The sequence below is a fragment of the Mustela nigripes genome, chromosome 4, assembly GCF_022355385.1.
Source record: "Mustela nigripes isolate SB6536 chromosome 4, MUSNIG.SB6536, whole genome shotgun sequence".
NCBI classification, from domain to species: Eukaryota; Metazoa; Chordata; class Mammalia; order Carnivora; family Mustelidae; genus Mustela; species Mustela nigripes.
This window is the reverse complement of record NC_081560.1, coordinates 141,079,676-141,098,834: the sequence shown is the minus strand read 5'-3', so window position 1 is coordinate 141,098,834 and position 19,159 is coordinate 141,079,676. Positions and strand designations below refer to the sequence as shown.

At 40.2% G+C, this 19,159-nt stretch overlaps 2 protein-coding genes across 2 annotated transcripts in view; one reads left to right on the top strand and one right to left on the bottom strand.

The window, feature by feature from the left end:
- The window catches only part of LRMDA (leucine rich melanocyte differentiation associated), a 1,051,049-nt gene that overhangs the window by 987,198 nt on the left and 44,692 nt on the right, over positions 1-19,159 (bottom strand). The gene's annotated exons all lie outside the window — the stretch shown is intronic.
- LOC132015442 (eukaryotic translation initiation factor 1-like) lies at positions 4,996-5,367 on the top strand. Its single transcript, XM_059395954.1, has one exon. The coding sequence runs from the start codon at positions 4,996-4,998 to the stop codon at positions 5,365-5,367; it is 372 nt and encodes a 123-aa protein (XP_059251937.1).

Below are 19,159 nucleotides of genomic sequence, written 5' to 3'. Positions count from 1 at the left end.
TCCAGCCCAAGAAAACAAACACTTAAGACAGCAGAAAGATGGAAGGAGCCTGAACCACTGTTAATACCCTGAAGGCACCATATCAGCCCTAGGTTATCAGCCTCTACAATGAGAGAGAGAAAAATAAGTTGAACCTTATGGAACATGCAGGTAATTGGGATTATCTATCATATGCAACTGAACCTACTAACTCAAATTGGTGGCTACATAAATCTCTAAAAAGTTGTTTTAGTACCACACCCTAATCACAGCTCTGATCTCTACCTAGCCCCTCCTCCCCTGGATTAGGAAGGGGCCACAGTAGTGAGAAGTAGCCTCCGTACCTCTTCACTTGGGAAAGGCTACAAGCGAAAGACCACCCTTCTCAAGCTACTAAATCAAATCCATCAGTTCAAGCAAGACCACCCATTCAGGGCATTGATACCTTACGGGACAGGGTGAGGCACATATGAGTTCATCATTAGGTCTCGGAAACCCCAGCTCACAGCAAGTGAACTCTAAAATGCTTACTTCCCCTTAAGAAAAATTTAAAGGGAAAGATATAGTCTATAGCCATGTGAATTTCAAATAGGTCTACCAGGGAGTCTCTCAAGACCAGAAGCTACACAAGGAGACAGTGGGGAGTAAGAATAGGAAATAGTGACTGATCTTTCCAGGTGCTCTTCTCCCCTTGGTTTTGACCAATACTAAAATTTCTGAGATGCGACCTGCACCCATGGGGATGTTTTATGACATATGTAACTCCAAGGCAAGCAGGAAGTTACCTGATGGCTGGGAAGAGGAGGCTACAGTTCTAGGAGGTGCTAGAGTTCAGGCAGATGACTCCCCCAGGAGAACGGACTGAGTATTTTCCATTACATCTCCGGCAGTGGAAGCTTCCTCAGTAGCCTCTTCAAAGGAGTGGCTTCACAGCATGCCCACCTCAGCTGCATTTCCAGTCCAGGGTCCTAAGAGGACACCCCTCTAACACACAAGGGATTCTCAAGGGCTCCCTTGGCTTCCCACTTGCCATCTAACCATTTTGATTTCATAGATTCAACAGACACATCCACACCCCAACCTTGGGACTCCACAGTCCTCACTTCACTCCCCAAACCTCTTGGCAGAGATTTACCCCAAAGGTCCAGAATTTAAAGTTTTCCACTCACTTCTCAACTCGGGAGGATATATTCTCTAATTTGGATGAAATGGGAAGGGAAAGTCATCTTTTAGGATCTCGGAGGTTGGATTTTGGTGAGAAAGTTTTAAATTGCTGTCCATTATTAATGTTAAACTCACAGCAGTCAGCCCTGAGATCCGCAATTATAACAATTCATAAAAACAGCCCCTTTGTTAGTTGCACTTGAAGAGCTTTTGAAATATAATTGCAATGTGGTGCAAAGTAAAATAAAAATTCAGATTTTCTTTTACCGAGGCCATGAACAATACTGTCCTTTTTACAGCAGCGGAAAGCCTCAAGACATCCGTTATATTCCTTCAATGAGCTTTGTTCAATAAATGCTAAGCCTTGAAGCTTTTAAATGTATTAAAGTGATTATGATATCATCACTCCAAAGGCACTTCAATAGAACATTAAGACAGAAACAATTTTCTTCCACACAAACGGCGTAACAGTAACAAAAAGTTGATTAAATGCACATTGTATCAAAAATATTTTCAGTATTTATAGACATATGTAGATAACATTAACTGTAACCCACACCATGGGCAGGGCGGAGAAGAGTAAATAATAAAACCACTGGCGGGGGAAGGGAGCAAATTTTAATAATAAATCTTCAAAACTTAGGAAAGAAACTGTAGCTTTACTGTGACTTTGCTTTTGGATTTACAGGCAAAGTCACACTACATAAAGGAGAATAAGTCTCAGAATTCATACAAAAGGGGAACAAGTCCCTGTTTGCTATTCTAATAAGCCCAAATACGTTCCGCACTCACAGAGGCCATACTTCCATAAATGCCCCCATGTGACTGGCAGGAAAGGCAAGTCTATTTACTTGCTACGTCACCTAACACACTGCCAGCAGGTGAGGACTCCGCAAAGGGCAGATGCCTAACGTGTCCAACCAGGAGGGTGGAGAGGGTAGGAAGGAGGCCAAGAGGTGGGTTCAGAGCGAAACGGGCAAGATGTAAGATTCCCTTTGTTGCGGGCCCATTACAGAATGCTCTTAGCACAGATAAGGGGATTATGAATTCACATGTGAATTTATCCCCTATTAAACTTTCAGCAAAAGGGTCAGTTGGCTGGAATAGCAAAGCCAAGGCACCATGGTCACATGCCAAGGTAGCAACTACTTGTAGGCTCTCCTGACACATGAAAGTTTAAAAAAAAAAAAAAAAAAAAGAGCGAGAGAGATTGAGAGAGAGAGACGTTTTAGCCCTTTGAGTGCATACAGATTAGCGTTTCCATCTGTGGGTTCAGTTCTGTGTCCTGCTTTATCTTGAAAGCATGTTCCCAAGCCATTTAAAACCTGATGTATTCTTTCTAATGGGTGTACCATAGGGTGTTTGGTGGTTATTTTTTCTAGTAGCTACTTATGTCGTAAGGATATCTATCCTATGCTTGTCATATTTTGTTCAGTTTTTTACCATCAGAGTTGTTTTTGCCTCTTAAGTTTGTTTATGGGATGGGGTGTTTTTAAAAGAAGCTGAAGGACTCTAACATCTTAAAATCAAGGAGAAAAGTATTCTAAGGAACCAAGGGTGGGAGGTGGGAGGTGGGAGGTAGGGGTGGGGAGGGAGTCTGCCAGGAAGAAGAAAAACTCTGAAACCAGTTAAACCAAATCCCTACACATAACCCAGTACCCTTCAATTTGTCTTGCCCCCTAGGCCAAAGGAAGAGCATGTTTCTCACTGGAAAACACTCTATAAAGAATGCAAACTCCACAAGAAAAGCCACAGACAAGGCCTTTTATTACCCAACTTGGGGCCCTTGTGATTTTCTTTATGGGGATAGTATCCTTGTCCATCACTTCAAGCATTGCTCCCTAGTCCTGGCAGATTCTTAAACCAGCCCAGAGAAAGGAAAACATAACAAAGGGCCAAGAAAAATGGAAAATAAAGACCATACAGTGGGTGACAAGTTCCCCCACTCAAGCAACTAACCAGTGCCGTGGGCCAGAATTGATTTTCTATACGACATCAGAAAGGATTACCTCTCCCCTACATTCCTGCCCAGGGGGATGGAATAGAAATCATAATTAATTCAGGCAAATTCAATTCTGTGAGTCCAAGTGACAAATACTTTACTTACAATATGAAGCACAGTCTCAAAACATCTTAGAACAGTCGGTGGGAGCACAAGCAACACATTCAGCGCAATAAGGCACGAAGCTGCACAGTAAAACATGTGCTACCCAATAATAATTTTTCCAAGTCAGGAAAGAATATTCTTTAAAAAATAAATAAATAAATTCAAACTTCAAAGAATATGCATTCCCATTAATACCGTTGACTCTCCTTCCCTCCTGGTGATATGGGGGGGGGGGGGCGGGGAGGGGAGTGGAGGTCAATTTCATTCCTTGACTATCTTGGTCCATGAAGTCAACAAAAATATTCTGTGTGTTAGAGGGAAATGTATTATTGTGCTCCTGATGCAAGGAATGAGATGGGAGAGGTTGCTTCCATAGCCAATGTGACCTAAACCCCCAAGAATCTAAAAATACTATTGCAGTCAATTAATTACAAATCAGCCACATCATCAGAAGACACTTAGCGACACCCACATTTCCAAACAGATAGTCACATCACAATTACTTTTTCCACTTGAGTTTTGTTTTTTGTTTTTGTAGCTTCAGAGTTTATGCCATCCAATGGCAGGGTTATAGAGAGAGGAGAACACTGAATCAAGAGAAAGGCATCCCTGGGGTGCCTGGGTGGCTCAGTCCTTAAGCCTCTGCCTTCAGCTCAGGTCATGATCCCAGGGTCCTGTGATCAAGCCCCACACTGGGCTCCCTGCTCTGTGGGAAGCCTGCTCCTCCCTCTCCCACTCCCCCTGCTTGTGTTCCATCTCTCACTGTCTTTCTCTGTCAAATAAATAAATAAAATCTTAAGAAAAAAAAAAAAAAAAAAAAGAGGCAGGCATCCCAACATCTACTACCAACTCTGGCACCAAATGATCAGAGGACTTGGGCCAATTAACACTTCCCTGGAGGCCCTGAGGCTCCTTTTCTCTAAATCAAAATGGTTCACTTACAGGTGTCCATATGTTCTTTCAATCATAATATTCTACAACTTTGGGATTATTTTCCTCTTCCTAAAGAAATTATGCTTAGAATTACATCTACATGAGTTTCTATTCCTTGACCCTAAGAGCTGGGCAGGAGAAGGCATTGAGTAAAAAAGAGGACATTCTGGAATTCACAGAGGGTCATCCCCAAAGTAGAAAATCAGAAATTGACTAGATGTGTGTATCATACAGATGCATACACAAGCATGCATCTTCTTGGCCAAAACACTTCTCAATCATTACATACTTGTTAACATTTATTAAGTGCCCATTAGACAATGCTTCTGTTTAGCTAACTGCATGCGATCAGAAAATGTGGTCAGAGCATGGTTGATGACACGCATCAGATGACTGATGCATACTCTCCCTCTTCGGGAAAACCAATATAACCTCTCTGAGCCAGTTTCCTCAGCTAGAAAATGGGAAAGAATATGTTGCTCATGGGATTCTTGTGAGACTCAAGACAATCCACATAAAGCAGACAGGAATTCCTATCATCACTATTATTTACCACTACTACTTCTATTAATATCCCATTAAGTTGCCATAAAAGTTTAAGAACATATATTAAGAAATTAGCCCAAAAAAATAAATTAAAAAAAAAAAAATCTTAGCGGCCCCAGTCAGTGAGCTACCGCCAAGGACTCAGCAGCCTCCTACTTGAGCCCCTCGCTTTCCAACACTCCATCCTCCCCCCACTCCAGCCCCCCCACCTTCTCCCACCACCGACTTCCGCAGGCCATTTCCACGGAGGAAAAGAAATATATCATATGTCTGCTAGCCAGAAACTCCAATCTTTCGACCCCTTTGCTGATGCAAGTAAGGGTGACCATCTGCTTCCTACTGGCACTGAGGATTACACCCATATAACAATTCAAGAGAGAAACAGCAGGAAGACCCTTACCACTGTCCAAGGGATCACTGATGATTACGATAAAAAGAAACTATTGAAGATGTTTAAGAAGAAATTTGCCTGCCATGGTGCTGTAATTGAGCTTCTAGAATATGGAGAAGTAATTCAGCTACAGGGTGACCAGCACAAGAACACATGCCAGTTCCTGGTAGAGAATGGACTGGCTCAAGATGACCAGCTGAATGGAGTTTCATGGGCTTTAAGTGCTTTAGGCTTCACTGAAGCTTAAGTGAGGATTTCCTTGCAATGAGTACAATTTCCCTTCTGTCCCTTGTCACAAGTTTAAAAAATCTCACAGCTTGTATAATGTAACCATTTGGGGTCCGCTTTTAATTTGGGCTAGTGTAATTCCTTCATGCAATAAATGGAAAAGAGCCATGCTGTCTAGTCTTGAAGTCCCTCATTTAAACAGAGGTCAAGCAGCAGGCGCCTGGCAGTGTCTGGCCTGAAACCAAGCAGGAACGTGAGGTTTCGGTCCAGCCCAGGGCCCCAAGATCACAGAAAGCTATGTCTGGCCAGAAGATCCTCAGCTCTCCCTCTTCAGAGTTCCCTGCCCTAAGAGAATGCCACCACCTGAACAGCCCATGGCGAAGTTGAGAGGACAAGACGGGGTCAGACAGCGACCGCAGCTGTGCTGCTACAGGGAGTCAGTGGTAGTCAAAGATCAATCCCTGGTGTCTCCAACCTGTCCAGGTGGGCAGAACTTAGAGCGGCTACCTTCCCTCTAGTGAGCCATGACAGGACATCTCCCTTGCCACCAAGGTCTTTTTGACCTAATGTGTCCTAGCTCATCAATGTCCAAAAACCAGAATGCGAGGCCAACCTTCTGAGTTAAACTTTTGACAAGGGAACAAACTTCAGACTGATGTGTCAGTCATGTAGCTAGCTGCAGAGCTTGTGACTTACTAGCGACAGCTGCCCAATGCCATTTGAAGTAACTCACTGGTTTCTGGCTTATTTTTTTCCTTTAGTTTTAATGTTATGTAATGTATTTAAACGCTTATTTAAATAAAACTTGTTTTCAGGGGGAAAAAAAGAATTTAACACCAGTACCTGGTACACAGTAAAATCTAAGAAAGGTTGCCCGTACTCTAATCTATTAGGCTCATCTACATAGTATTATGTTATCAGATACGCTTATAACATTTCTCTTTAGTCCAATACCCTGTTTTCCCCTCAAAAACAATTTCCAATGGAATAGTTCTAGCACTGAGGCCCCTGCAGACACAAAACACAAATCCCCATCAAACTAATGCTTCTTGGTTGTAATAGGCTTGGTGAGAAGAACCAAGCAGTACAGACTGACTTATGTTCCTCCTCTGAAAAGTGAGAAGGCCAAAACCAATGAGCTCAGTTACCCATCTAACTCTGGCTTTGCACAACCCTACCAGTCAATCATTCCCAAGGGTGGGCGGCACCCACAGCCCAGCATCGTCTCCCCTGCAAGTCTGAGTGACGACACCAGTAACCAACCTGAAATTCAAAGGAATAGCTTCCATATACACCTGCAAGAACTTGTGGGAGATCATTACCAAAACTGGAGCTGAATCCATTTTCTGGGCTTGGCCAAATTTTGTTCATATTAAACAACGGATGGAGGTTTCTGGGCATCAACTCACAGATGTAAGGGTTTCTCTGCTACGTCTTTAGTTTCCACTCAGAACAATATTCAGTAACAATCATTTGATTTCAGTCCTCTACTAATGAAATTCCTTGTTTGTTTTTCCTAAAAGTTCAAAGGGACTAGCATAGAAAGTTCTACCACGATGGGTGACTGCTGCGAATTAAGATGTCCTAACCATTTACCCCATGTTTGAGGCAGTTCAATAAGCAGGTTCTTCCACATTAAACAAGTAAGCATGACTTGTCCCTCTGGCTCTAACTCGTGTAATTTATCTTTCTGGGAAAGGTGCACAAGACCTCAGAAAGTCATTTTCTCAGAACTGAGAAAATACAGGACCATAGTCACAGTCTGCTAATTTCTGCTGGTTTCTAAGAGGGTAAAGAAAAATGTACATCATGAGTTAAGGGGGTTCCAGGTCTTTCAATGGAATAAACTACCATGCCCCCAGGTAACAAGGCAGATGGCAATTCATCATCTCCAGTGGGTGCCCCACTTTCCTGTAGACCCCCCAGCCCACAGTTCTGCTGCTTCCTGAAGGGCATTGCTGCTGACTCTGGACCTTTACATAGAAGCATATTCTAGAACCATGGAGACAATGGCAAGACACTGGCCATCTCACGCCTGCCACTTGCTTACTCAGTGCCTGACAAGTGAGTCTCAAAAAAATAAATAAATAAATAAATCAACGGGCAAGAGAGGAGAAATGAAGATGACACCAATGCTAACTTTTTATCCCCATTATTTAGTTACTTTATTAGAGTTTTCCTAACTCCTCCGCACAAAGGGAAGGATAAGCTATAGAAAACTAAGTGGCTTTGTCATCAAAAGCCTTCTCCGCACAGGCACACAAACACCTGTCAGTGCACAAGATGCCTCTTTATCAAGTCTTCATACCTACCAGGAGCCAAGTACACTCCGAGATTTCAGACTATTTTCTTCCAATGTTTTGAAGTCCCTTTCAGTTCACATGAAGGCTAACGATTTCAAAAAGGTGGGGAAAGGAAAGAGTTCCTTAAAAAAACAAACAAACAAAAAAACCCACAAGAAAGAAAAAGGAAAAGATACTGTGCCATGATTATGAAGTCCTAAAAGCCTTTTAGCTGACAGCATAGGCTTTGTTGAATAGCCTCGAAGAACCTCCACCGAGCTCTGCAATAAAATAAAGGCAGAGCATCCACAGGTTAGCAACCCCCGCCTCCCAAATTCAGATCACTGATTTTAGAGCAATAGTCTGATTTCTGCCCCAACGGCCCTTTGGAACACCAAAGGTCCAGTGCAGCATTAGACAGACAAGTGCAACCAACTGATCCATCATTTTCTGCCAACAGAGATATTAGTTGGAACCAAAGCTCTCAGCACAAACCTGCAGTTCAAACCAGAACTTCAAAAATAGCCCAAGTGCCTCCAAGCCTCCAAGTGTCCCACACCCCAAGTCCGTCCATCCACTCACGATGCTCTGTCCTCAGTTTCTACACTGAGCGATGACTGCCAAGCTAACCAAGTCTGCTTTTCCAAGAGCCTGCCCCAGTCAGCAGAGTTCAGACCGCTCACAGACACTTAGCACTCGGGCGTTCAGAGCACTCACATGGGACAGCCCTGGCTTACGGAGCGCTGGGGTCAGAGCTACACAAAACCTACCTGTTATCATTTCAGCAGCCAGTGCACTTCCTGCCATTCTGCCCTGACCAGCTGTAAGTAAACAGAGAGTGAGGGCTGAGAAGAAGAAACCACAGCCAAGATTACACTGAATTAAGTTCACACGTCTCCCACACATCCCAACAGGAAAGCACGATTTCAATAGCACGTGCGGTATTTGGCTTGGGTGTGTGAAAGACCAGCTTCTGAGTGATGGAGCACTCACCCCGACTTCAGACATACCTTTTCTCTTAAACTATTACACTTGGAGAGCTTCAAGCTCCTGCTCCAGACCCATCCATCTAACAACAGAAAGCACTTCTCAAGCTCCTTTCTGACACAAGCCCATCATTCACCATTTGCTGGTATGCACGGTTTTTGCTGACAAAGCTCCATTACTAGAAAAAGCTCAGTAAGTAAAGCTGATTTGAAATAACTATATATTATAGGGAGGCTGGGTGAAGAAAACTGATTTGGAGTCTAGAAAATCATCATATAAAGAGGCTCTAGAAAGAACTGCTTAATTATTTAAATACTTTCACTTCCTACAGACCATACATCATTTGATTTATCATCAGTGCTCAATATTTGGTAATTTACTGGGGTCATCTGACAAAACAACTCCAGATTTCAAGTACATATCAGACACTGTAATTCTTCAGTTGAAATGTCTACATATCCCTGATTAATGTTCAAATACTAAGCTAATGCAATCAGACTGAGGCGTGTGCCAATTCCAGCTCTCCAGTGAAGACGCAAAGCTGAGAGCATGCCAGGAGGGCACCCTGAAGAGCCCGCTGCCCTGTGTTGTCCTCCGTTGTTGCAAGGTAGACTTATAACATGGTGGGATGGCCCCAGCAAAGATGCCTGTCTGTAAGTCAGTTGAACAGAGATCGCTAGTCCCATGTGACTCACTGCCTGATTCAACTGCTGTAGCAAGTCAGGAGACCAAGACCTTGGGAGGAGGGTATGCGCCTTCTCCCCACATGGCAGGTTCATCCTGAGCCCAGCTCTGTTCATGCTGTGCCACGCCCAAAATGCATCATTACAGACTCTCCACCTCCTACTTGCTCTTCGAGATCCATGCCCTGCATAAAGCTTTTCTTCCTTAGCCCAGCTCAAAATGCTCTCTCCAGTCTTTCAATGCTTACTTACCAGTGTTTTGTTTTGTTTTGTCTTTTGGAGTCAAATTGTCTCCTCAATAAATTCAAGGTAGAATCTACATCTTCTCGTTATCCTCTGGAGTTCTTAGCGGGATCATGAATAAATGCAGCTTTAAGTTTCAGGCCATGACAAGTCACATGGGTCAAAAATAAGGAATACAAGAAGCCTATATCAATTCATAAAGAAATCCAATCAACCGGGGTGCATGGGTGGCTCAGTGGGTTAAAGCCTCTGCCTTTGGCTCAGGACATGATCTCAGGGTCCTGGGATCAAGCCCTGCATCGGGTTCTCTGCTCAGCAGGGAGCCTGCTTCCTCCTCTCTCTCTGCCTGCCTCTCTGATTACTTGTGATCTCTCTCTCTGTCAAATAAATAAAATCTAAAAAAAAAAAAAAAAAAAGAAATTCTATCAATCGATTTCTAATTCTGTAACTTAAAAACAGAGATAGAACTTTTTGAAGTGCCTATTTACTAAACTTGATCATATGCTAGATAATAAAAAGGACCTACAATTCCAAGAAACAGTACAGACCATGTGACCATAATTGCTGACCACATTTCACAAAAATTTTAAAACCTTAAATTTTTATTACAAGAGGAACATCAAGATCCCAAAATATCTAGAAAATAAAAATATAAGACATTGTGTATTAGAATCTATAGGACAAAATTTAGAAAGTGCTCAGAAAAAAATCCTACCTTTTAGCAGTACGGTTCCAAAGAGGGTAAAGTGCTTTTGTGTGCAGCCCAAATACAAAGAACAAAATAAGCAGAAATATTGGAAGGTATATAGAGAGTAGTAACAGGAAAACAGTGGCACTAATAAATACAAGACTGTTAATGTAATAAGCTACCAAACCAATAATTAAGGGGAAGAAAATAGAAAGTATATAGTCAACACATACATATGAGGGGTGTCTAGGTGGCTCTCTTGGTTAAGCATCTGCCTTCTGGTCATGTCATGATCAGAATCCTTGCTCAGCAGGGAGTTTGTTTCTCCCTCTGCCTCTGCCTGCCACCCCCCCTGCTTGTGTTCTCTCGCTCTTGATCTCTTGCTCTCTGTGTCAAATAAAGAAAATCCTTTAAAAAAAAAAAAAATGCGGATGATGGCAGGTGAGTGCTCCCTGACCCAATGTGCCCCATTACCACCTCCTTAAACTCCATGGGCACATGCGGTCCACACAAGGCACACCCCTTGGATGCCTAGCTGTGGTGGCCAGGGGGGCTTAGAATTCTATGCCCCACAGGACTAAGCGATCAGAACAAGTTCTTGGCAGGTTACCTCCCCCAAAGCACTATACAGACAGGAGACTGATACACAACTCCAGCCCTAAGACCACTCTTTCAAGACTGAGAGAGATAGCTGTTTCACCTAGTACCAAGACACAGACATGGAGAGTCCAGTGCAATGAGGAAATAAAGGACAATATTCAAAAGAATAAGACAGAACCCATGTTGGGGAGGTGGAGGTAATTAATTAAAGGAGGTAATTAATTAAAGGTTAATTACTGATGAAGAGTATTTACCTGATAAAGAGTTTAAAACAATGGTCCTCAAGATGCTTACCTATCTCAGGAGAAGAATGAACAGAGAGACATGAACAAGAGAAACTAAGTATCAAACAAAAGTCCTAGTGCTAAATGACACAACAATTGAACTGAAAAATACACTAGAAGCATTCAACAACAAACTAGGTGAGAAAGAAGAAAGAATCAGTGACCTGGAAGAAAGGGTAGTAGAACTCACCCAAAGAGAGTAGCAAAAGGAAAAAAGAATTTTAAAAAGGGAAGGGTAAAGAAGATGAATAGAGAGAGGGAGGCAAACCATAAGAGACACTTAACTACAGGAAATGAACTAAGAATTAGTTCATTCATAGGTGGGAGATTAGGGTAACTGGGTAATGATCATTAAGGAGGGCACTTGATGTAATGAGCACTCAGTATCATATGCAACTGATGAATCATTAAATTCTACCCCTGAATCAAATAAAAATAAAAAATAAAAAATAATTGAAAATATCTTAAAAGACCTATGGGACAACATCAAGGGACAATATTTGCATAATAGGGAAAGAAGATGGACAGAAATAGGGGTAAAAAAAACTTACTACAAGAAATAATAGGCCAAAAATTTCCCTAACCTCTAGAAAGAAATAGATATTCAGATCCAGGAAGTCCACAAAGTACCAAATAAGATGAACCCCAAGAGATCCACACCAAGACCCATTAAAATGTCAAAAGGTAAAGAAAACCTTAAAAGCAGCTAAAGAAAACAACTTGTTCTGTATGAAGGAACCCACAAAAGACAATCATGCTTTTCAAAAGAAACTTTGCAAGCCAGAAGGGAGTGGCTGAACGGAAAGACTTCCAACCAAGAACACTGTACTCAGCAAGATTACCGTTCAAAATTAGAGAGATAGAGTCTTCAAGCTACGCAAAAAATAAATTCACAGGCTCCTGTGTGGCTCAGTTGGTTGAACATTTTGCCTTCAGCCCAGGTCATGATCCCAGGTTCCTGGGATCTAGTCCTGCATCAAGCTCCCTGCTCAGTGAGGAGCCTGCATCTCCCCCTCTGCCTCCATCTCCCCAGATTGTGCTCTCTGCCAGATAAAATTTTAAAAAATAAATAAAAATAAATTCATCATCACTCACTGGCCTTATAAGAAATGTTAAAGAGGCTTCTCTAAGCTGAAAATCAAGGACACTAATTACTAATAAAACATATGAAAGTAAACATTTCACTGGGCAAGGCAATGATATAGTCAAAGTAGTAGACAATAAAAGCTAGCATCAAGTTTAAAAGACAAACTAGTAAAAAATTAAAAGAAAAACTTTAGTTTGATTAAAAGACTAACAAAGGATACACAAAATAGAAAGGTGTAAAATGACATCCAAACAAACGTGGTACGGGGGAGGAAGAGTAAAATGCAGAGTTTCAGAATGTATTCAGTTTTAAGTTGTTCTTGACTTTAGAGATGGATAGATAGAGCCCACTATATGCAAGCCTCACAGGCAAAAACCTATGGTAGATATACATAAAAGATGAGAATGATTCTAAACAGGACATTATACAAAGGCATCAAACCATAGGGGACAAAAACAGGAAAAGAAAGGAACAGAGAGGAATACATAAGAGCCAGACAACAATTTACTAAAGGGCAATAAACATATACCTATCACGGGCACCTGGGTGGCTCAGTAGGTTAAATCTCTGCCTTTGGCTCAGGTCATGACCTCAGGGTCCTGGGATTGAGCCCTGTGTCAGCCTCTCTGCTTGGTGGGGAGCCTGCTTCCCCCTCTCTCCCTGCCTGCTGCTCTGCCTACTTGTGATCTCTCTCTGTTCAATAAATAAATAAAATCTTTAAAAAAATACACATACCTATCTATAATTATTTTAAATGTAAATGGATTAAATTCTCCCATCAAAAGATAAAGAATGGCTGAATGGATTACAAAAATTAATATAAAACCCATCTATATGCTGTCTACAAAAGACTCACCTCAGATATAAGGATACACATAGAATGAAAGTGAAGCAATGAACAAAGATGTTTATTGCAAATGGAAACTAAAAGAAAATTGGAGTACCTATACTTATACCAGACAAAATGGAATTTAAAACAAATAAAACACAAAGATAGACACTGCATAATGATTAAGCTGTCAATCCAGTAAGAGCACATACCATTTTAAGTATTTATGCATCCCAACATAGGAGCACCTAAATATATAAAGCAAATATTAACACATCTAAAGGGTAAAATCAACAGCAATACAATAGGAAGTAATGTCACACTTACATAAAAGATAAATCATTCAATCAGTAAAGAAATATCAACACATTAGATCAGATGGATTTAATAGATATATACAGAACATTCCATCCAAAAGAATACACATTTTTCTCAAGTGTGCAAAGAATAGGACATATGTTAAACAACAAAACAAATCTCAATACAGTTGAAATCATATCAAGTAGCTTTTCAAACTGCAATGGTATGAAACTGGAAATCCCATGTAAAAGAAAGAGTGAGAGAAAGAAAGGAAGGAAGGAACGAAACAAAAAACCTGAGGAAAGAAAACCACAGTATGTGGAGATTAAACAAAATACTGCCGAAAAACCAATGAGTCGAAGAAATCAAAGGAGCAATGAAAAGTACCTTCACACAAATGAAAATATCACATACCAAAATCTGTGGCATGCAGCAAAAGCAGTTCTAAGAGGGAAGTTCACAATACATACATATCTCATTAAACAAGCAAAATCACAAACATCTACTTTATACCTAAAGGAACTAGAAAAAGAAGAACAAAGCAAGCCCAAAGTTATTGGAGGGAAAAAAGAAAAGACTAAAACTAAAAAACAAAATAAATCAGAACTAAGAGGTGGTTCTTTGGAAAGATAAACAAATTGATACACCTTTGCCTAGACTCACTAAAAAAAAGAGAGGGTTTAAATAAATAAAATCAGAATAAAAGAGAGAATGATGCAACTGTTACCAAAGAAATACGAACAATAATAAGCAATGAGTATGAATAATATACCAACAAATGTGACAACCTAGAAGAAATGGATAAATTTGTAGAAACATACAATGTTCCAAGACCGTATCAAGAAGAAATAGAAAATCAATAGACTGATTATTAGCAAGGAAGACTGAATCAGTAATCCAAAACCTCCCCCCAAAAAACCAAGTCCAGAACCAAACAGCTTCTCTGGTGAATGCTACCAAACATTCCAAGATTTAATACCTACCCTTCTCAAACTCTTCCAAAAAGACTGAGGCAGATGGAATGCTTCCAGATTCATGTTATGAAGCCAGCATTACCTGGATACCAAAACCAGACAAGGATATGACAGAAAAAGAAAATTACAGGCCAATATTCCTGATGAACAAGCATAGATTGAAAAATCTTCAACAAAGTATTTGCAAACTGAATTCAACAATACAGTGAAAAGATCATGTACCATGATCAAGTGGGATTTATTCCGAGGTCTGCAAAGATTGTTGATTGGCAAATCAATGTGATATACCATATTAGCAGAAGGGGAAAAAAAATCATGACCATTCCAATAGATGCAGAAAAGCATTTGACAAAATTCAGGATCCATTTATGATAAAAACTCAAAGCTGGCACAGAGGAAATGTACCTCAACATAATACAGACCATATATGACAAGTCCACAGTTAACATAATATTTAATGGTTAAAGGCTGAAAGCTTTTCCCCTAAGATCAGGAATCAGATAAGGAAGCTCATTCCCGCTGCTTTTATTCAACACGGTATTAGAAATCCTAGCCAGAGAAATCAGGCAAGAAATAAAAGGCATCCCAATTATTTTAAAAAAAGAAAAAAAAGTTAAAAAGTCACTATTTGTGGGCATTTTATCCAAATACAGAAAACTCTTAAAAGTCCACAAAAAACGTTAGAATAAGTCAATTTTGTAAAGTTGGATGCAAAATCAGTGTATAAAACAGATTTTTGTATACCAACTATCAGAAATTAACAATCCCACTTACAATTGCATCTAAAAAGAAACAAAAAAACAACCCTAGGAATATACTTAACCAAGAATGTAGAAGACTATGCCCAACATGGCATTGATGGATGTGGAAAGATAGTCCATGTTCATGGACTGGACTTATACTTTTACAATAGCCATACTACCCAAATCCATCATAGAATCAAAGATATCCCTACCAGAATTTCAATGGCATTTTTTACACAACACAACAAATAATTCTAAAATTTATATGGAACCACAAAAGACTCCAAATAGCAAAAACAATTGAGGAAAAAAAAAAAAAACACAGCATTATACCCCATGGTTTCTAACCATACTACGAAACTACAATAATCCCCAAAGTATGGCAATGGCATAAGTACAGACACATTGATCAATGGAACCAAATAGAGCAGAAATAAACCCATGAACGTATTGTCAAAAAATGTATGACAAAGAAGCCAAGAACAGACCATGAGAAAAGAGCAGTCTCTTCAAAAATGGTGCTGGGGAAACTGGGCAGCCACCCACAACACCATGAAATTCAACCACTACCTTTTACCATAAACAAAAATTAACTGAATTCAAAATTGATTAAAGACCTGCATGTAAGAACATAAAACTCCTGGAGGAAAATATAGGTGGTAAGCTCCCTGACATTGCTCTTGCCAATTTTTTTTTTATCCGACTCCAGTGGCAATGGCAACAAAAGCAAAACTAACCAAATGGGACTACATTGACCTAAAAAGCACTGCAAACCAACAAAAGAAGGTGGCAGCCTACTAAATGGGAGAAGATATTTTCAAATGATACATTCAATAGGGTATTAATATCTAAACTATATAAAGAACTCCTACAACTCCTTAACCAAACAAAAAATCCAATTTTGAAAAATGGGCACAGTATCTGAATAGACAGTCTTTCAGAAGTCATACAGATGGCCACCAGATATACAAGTAGTCCTTAATATTACTAATCATCAGGGAAATGCAAACCCAAACCACAACGAGGTATCACCTCACACCTGTCCGAATGGCTAATTATCAAAAAGACAAATCACAAGTGTTGGCAAGGATGTGAAAAGAAAAAAAAAAAAAACCCTCATGCACTGCAGGTGGAAATGTAAATTGGGACAGCCACTATGGAAAATAGTATTGAGATTCCTCAAAAACCCAAAGACACAACTACCATATGATCCAACAATTCCACCTCTAGGTATTAATCAAACAAAAACAACACTAAATCAAAAAGATATATCCACCCCTATGTTCATTTGCAGCTTTATTTACAATAGCCAAGAATGGAAACAACCATAGTATCCATTAGTGGATGAATGGATAAAGATTTGGTAGTTATATACAATGGAACACTACTTAGCCATAAAAAAGAATGAAATCTAACCATTTCCAACAACACAGGTAAACCCTAAGGATATGTTGCTAAATTAAATATATCAGACAAAAAGAGGCAAACACTGTATTTCATTAATACCTGGAATCTAAAAAAACAAAACCAAACTCATTGATGCAGAGAACAAATTGAGGTTGCCAGAGGCGAAGGGAGTTGGGAAGTGGGCAAATGGGAGTAAGGTAAAAACTTCTAGCCATAAAGTAAGTCATGAGAATTTAATGTACAACATGGTGATGACAGTCAGTAATGTTTTATTGCATATTATGTAACTTCATACGGTGATGGGGGAAACCAGGCAGTATATACAAATATTGAACTTTCATGTTACAGTCCAGAAACGAATAATGTGACATGTCAAGTATACCTCAGTGAAAAAATACAAAAGAACATGTGTGTGCGTGTGTGTGTGTGTGTGTGTGTGTGTATCCAGATGCCAAATAAATTAAAAGACACAGAAGCAATAATTTTGCTCTATTTTTTTTTAAGATTTTTATTTATTTATTTGACAGAGATCACAAGTAGGCAGAGAGGTAGGCAGAGAGAAAAGAAGGGAAGCAGGCTCTCCACAGAGCAGAGAGCCTGACCTGGGGCTTGATCCCAGGACCCTGGGATCATGACTTGAGCTGAAGGCAGAGGCTTTAACCTACTGAGCCACCCCAGTGCCCCAATTTTGCTCAATTTTAATACACTTGAAATCATGGATAAACTGGTATTCATTCTCTAGAATAAATATAAGCTATCAGAACTGGGGCACCTAGGTGGCTCAGTTGATTAAGCAGCCAACTCTAGATTGCAGCTCAGATCATGATCTCAGGATTGTGAGATCAACACCTACATCAGGCTCCATGCTCAGTGCAGAGTCAGCTTGGGATTGTCTCTCTCCCTTTGCCCTCCCACCACCCTTGGCCCCCAAGTGCTCCCATGCACTCTCTCTAAAAAATAATAAAAGTAAAAAAATAAAATCTTTTAAAAATAAGTTATCAAAACTGAGTCCAGAAAATAATGAATATCTAGATAGACCAAGTATTATAAAAGATATAAAGTTACCAGAATTAATAAGCACCAAATGTTTTACAGTAAACTTTATCTATTCCTTCAAGAAATAAATAACTGTAATGCTATTTGAACTGTTTGTTTCAGAACAGAGAAAAATATCCTAAATTATTTTCATAAATAAGGATCACACTGTATTAGCCTGCTCAGACTGTCATAACAAGATACCACTGACTGGGTGTCTTATAAAACAAATTTATTTTCTCCTAGTTCTGGAGACTGGAAGTCCATGACCAAGGTACTATCAAGGTTAGTGTCTGGTAAGGCCACACTTCCTGGCTTGTAGACAGCTGCCTTTTTGCAATGTTCTCAAGTAGACTTTTCTCCATGCAAACTTTTCCCTAATGTTTCTTTCTCTTAAGGACCCTAGTCCTTTGATATTGTTAACCCACCCTTATGACCTCATTTAACCTTCATTAACTCTCTAGAGGCCTTATGCCTAATATGGTCACATGGAGTTTAAGGTTTCAATATATAAATTTTGGAGATACACAATTTGGTCATAACCATGGGATTAATAAGTGCCTCAGTATTAAGAAATCTAGACTAGTCTGTCCCATTAGTCAATAAAAAGGGAGGAAAGGACAACATGCTCATCTCCAAAGATCCTGAAAAACCATTAAAATACAGCATCAGCTACTCCTGTTTTTAAAAACCAATGAGGGCACCTGGGTGGTTTAGTCAGTTAAGTGTCTGCCTTCAGGTCAGGTCATGATCCCAGGGTCCTGGGTTGGAGTCCCACATCGGGCTCTCTGCTCAGCAGGAAGCCTGCTTCCTCCTCTCTCCCTGCCTGCCTCTCTGCCTATTTGTAATCTGTCAAATAAATAATATGTAAAAATCTTTAAAATAAATAAAAACATTTTAAAAATTAACTTAAGGGGCACTTGGGTGGCTCAGTGGATTAAGCCGCAGCCTTCGGCTCAGGTCATGATCCCAGGGTCCTGGGATCAAGCCCCACATAGGGCTCTCTGCTCTGTGGGGAGCCTGCTTCCTCCTCTCTCTCTGCCTGCCTCTCGCGGACTTGTGATCTCTGTCAAATAAATAAATAAAATAAATCTTTTTAAAAAATTAACTTAAAAAGCAATAACTTACTAAGATCTCTCCAAGATGTTGATTTCAATTTCTTTGGCTATCTGTAAGTGCAATTATTGGAGCAGATGATAGTTCTATTTTTAATCTTTTGAGAAACCTCCATGGTGTTTTCCATAGTGGCTGCACCAATCAATCTTCCCACCAAGAATGCACAAGGTTTCTCTCTTCTCCACAACCTGGCCAACACTTTTTATCTTTTTTTTAATTGATAATAGCTATTTTAACATGTCTGAGGTACAGCAAAGTGCTTATGGTTAACAATACTGTACTATATACTTAAGAACACTTACCGTGGGATGCCTGGGTGGCACAGTAGGTTAAGCCTCCGCCTTCGGCTTGGGTAATGATCTCAGGGTCCTGGGATCGAGCCCCACATTGGGCTCTCTGCTCAGCACAGAGCCGGCTCCCCAACCCCTCCTCTGCCTGCCTCTCTACCTACTTGTGATCTCTCTCTCTCTCTCTCTCTCTGTCAAATAAATAAATAAATAATATTTTAAAAAAAAACAACAACAAAACAAAAACAAAAAAAGAACACTTAACG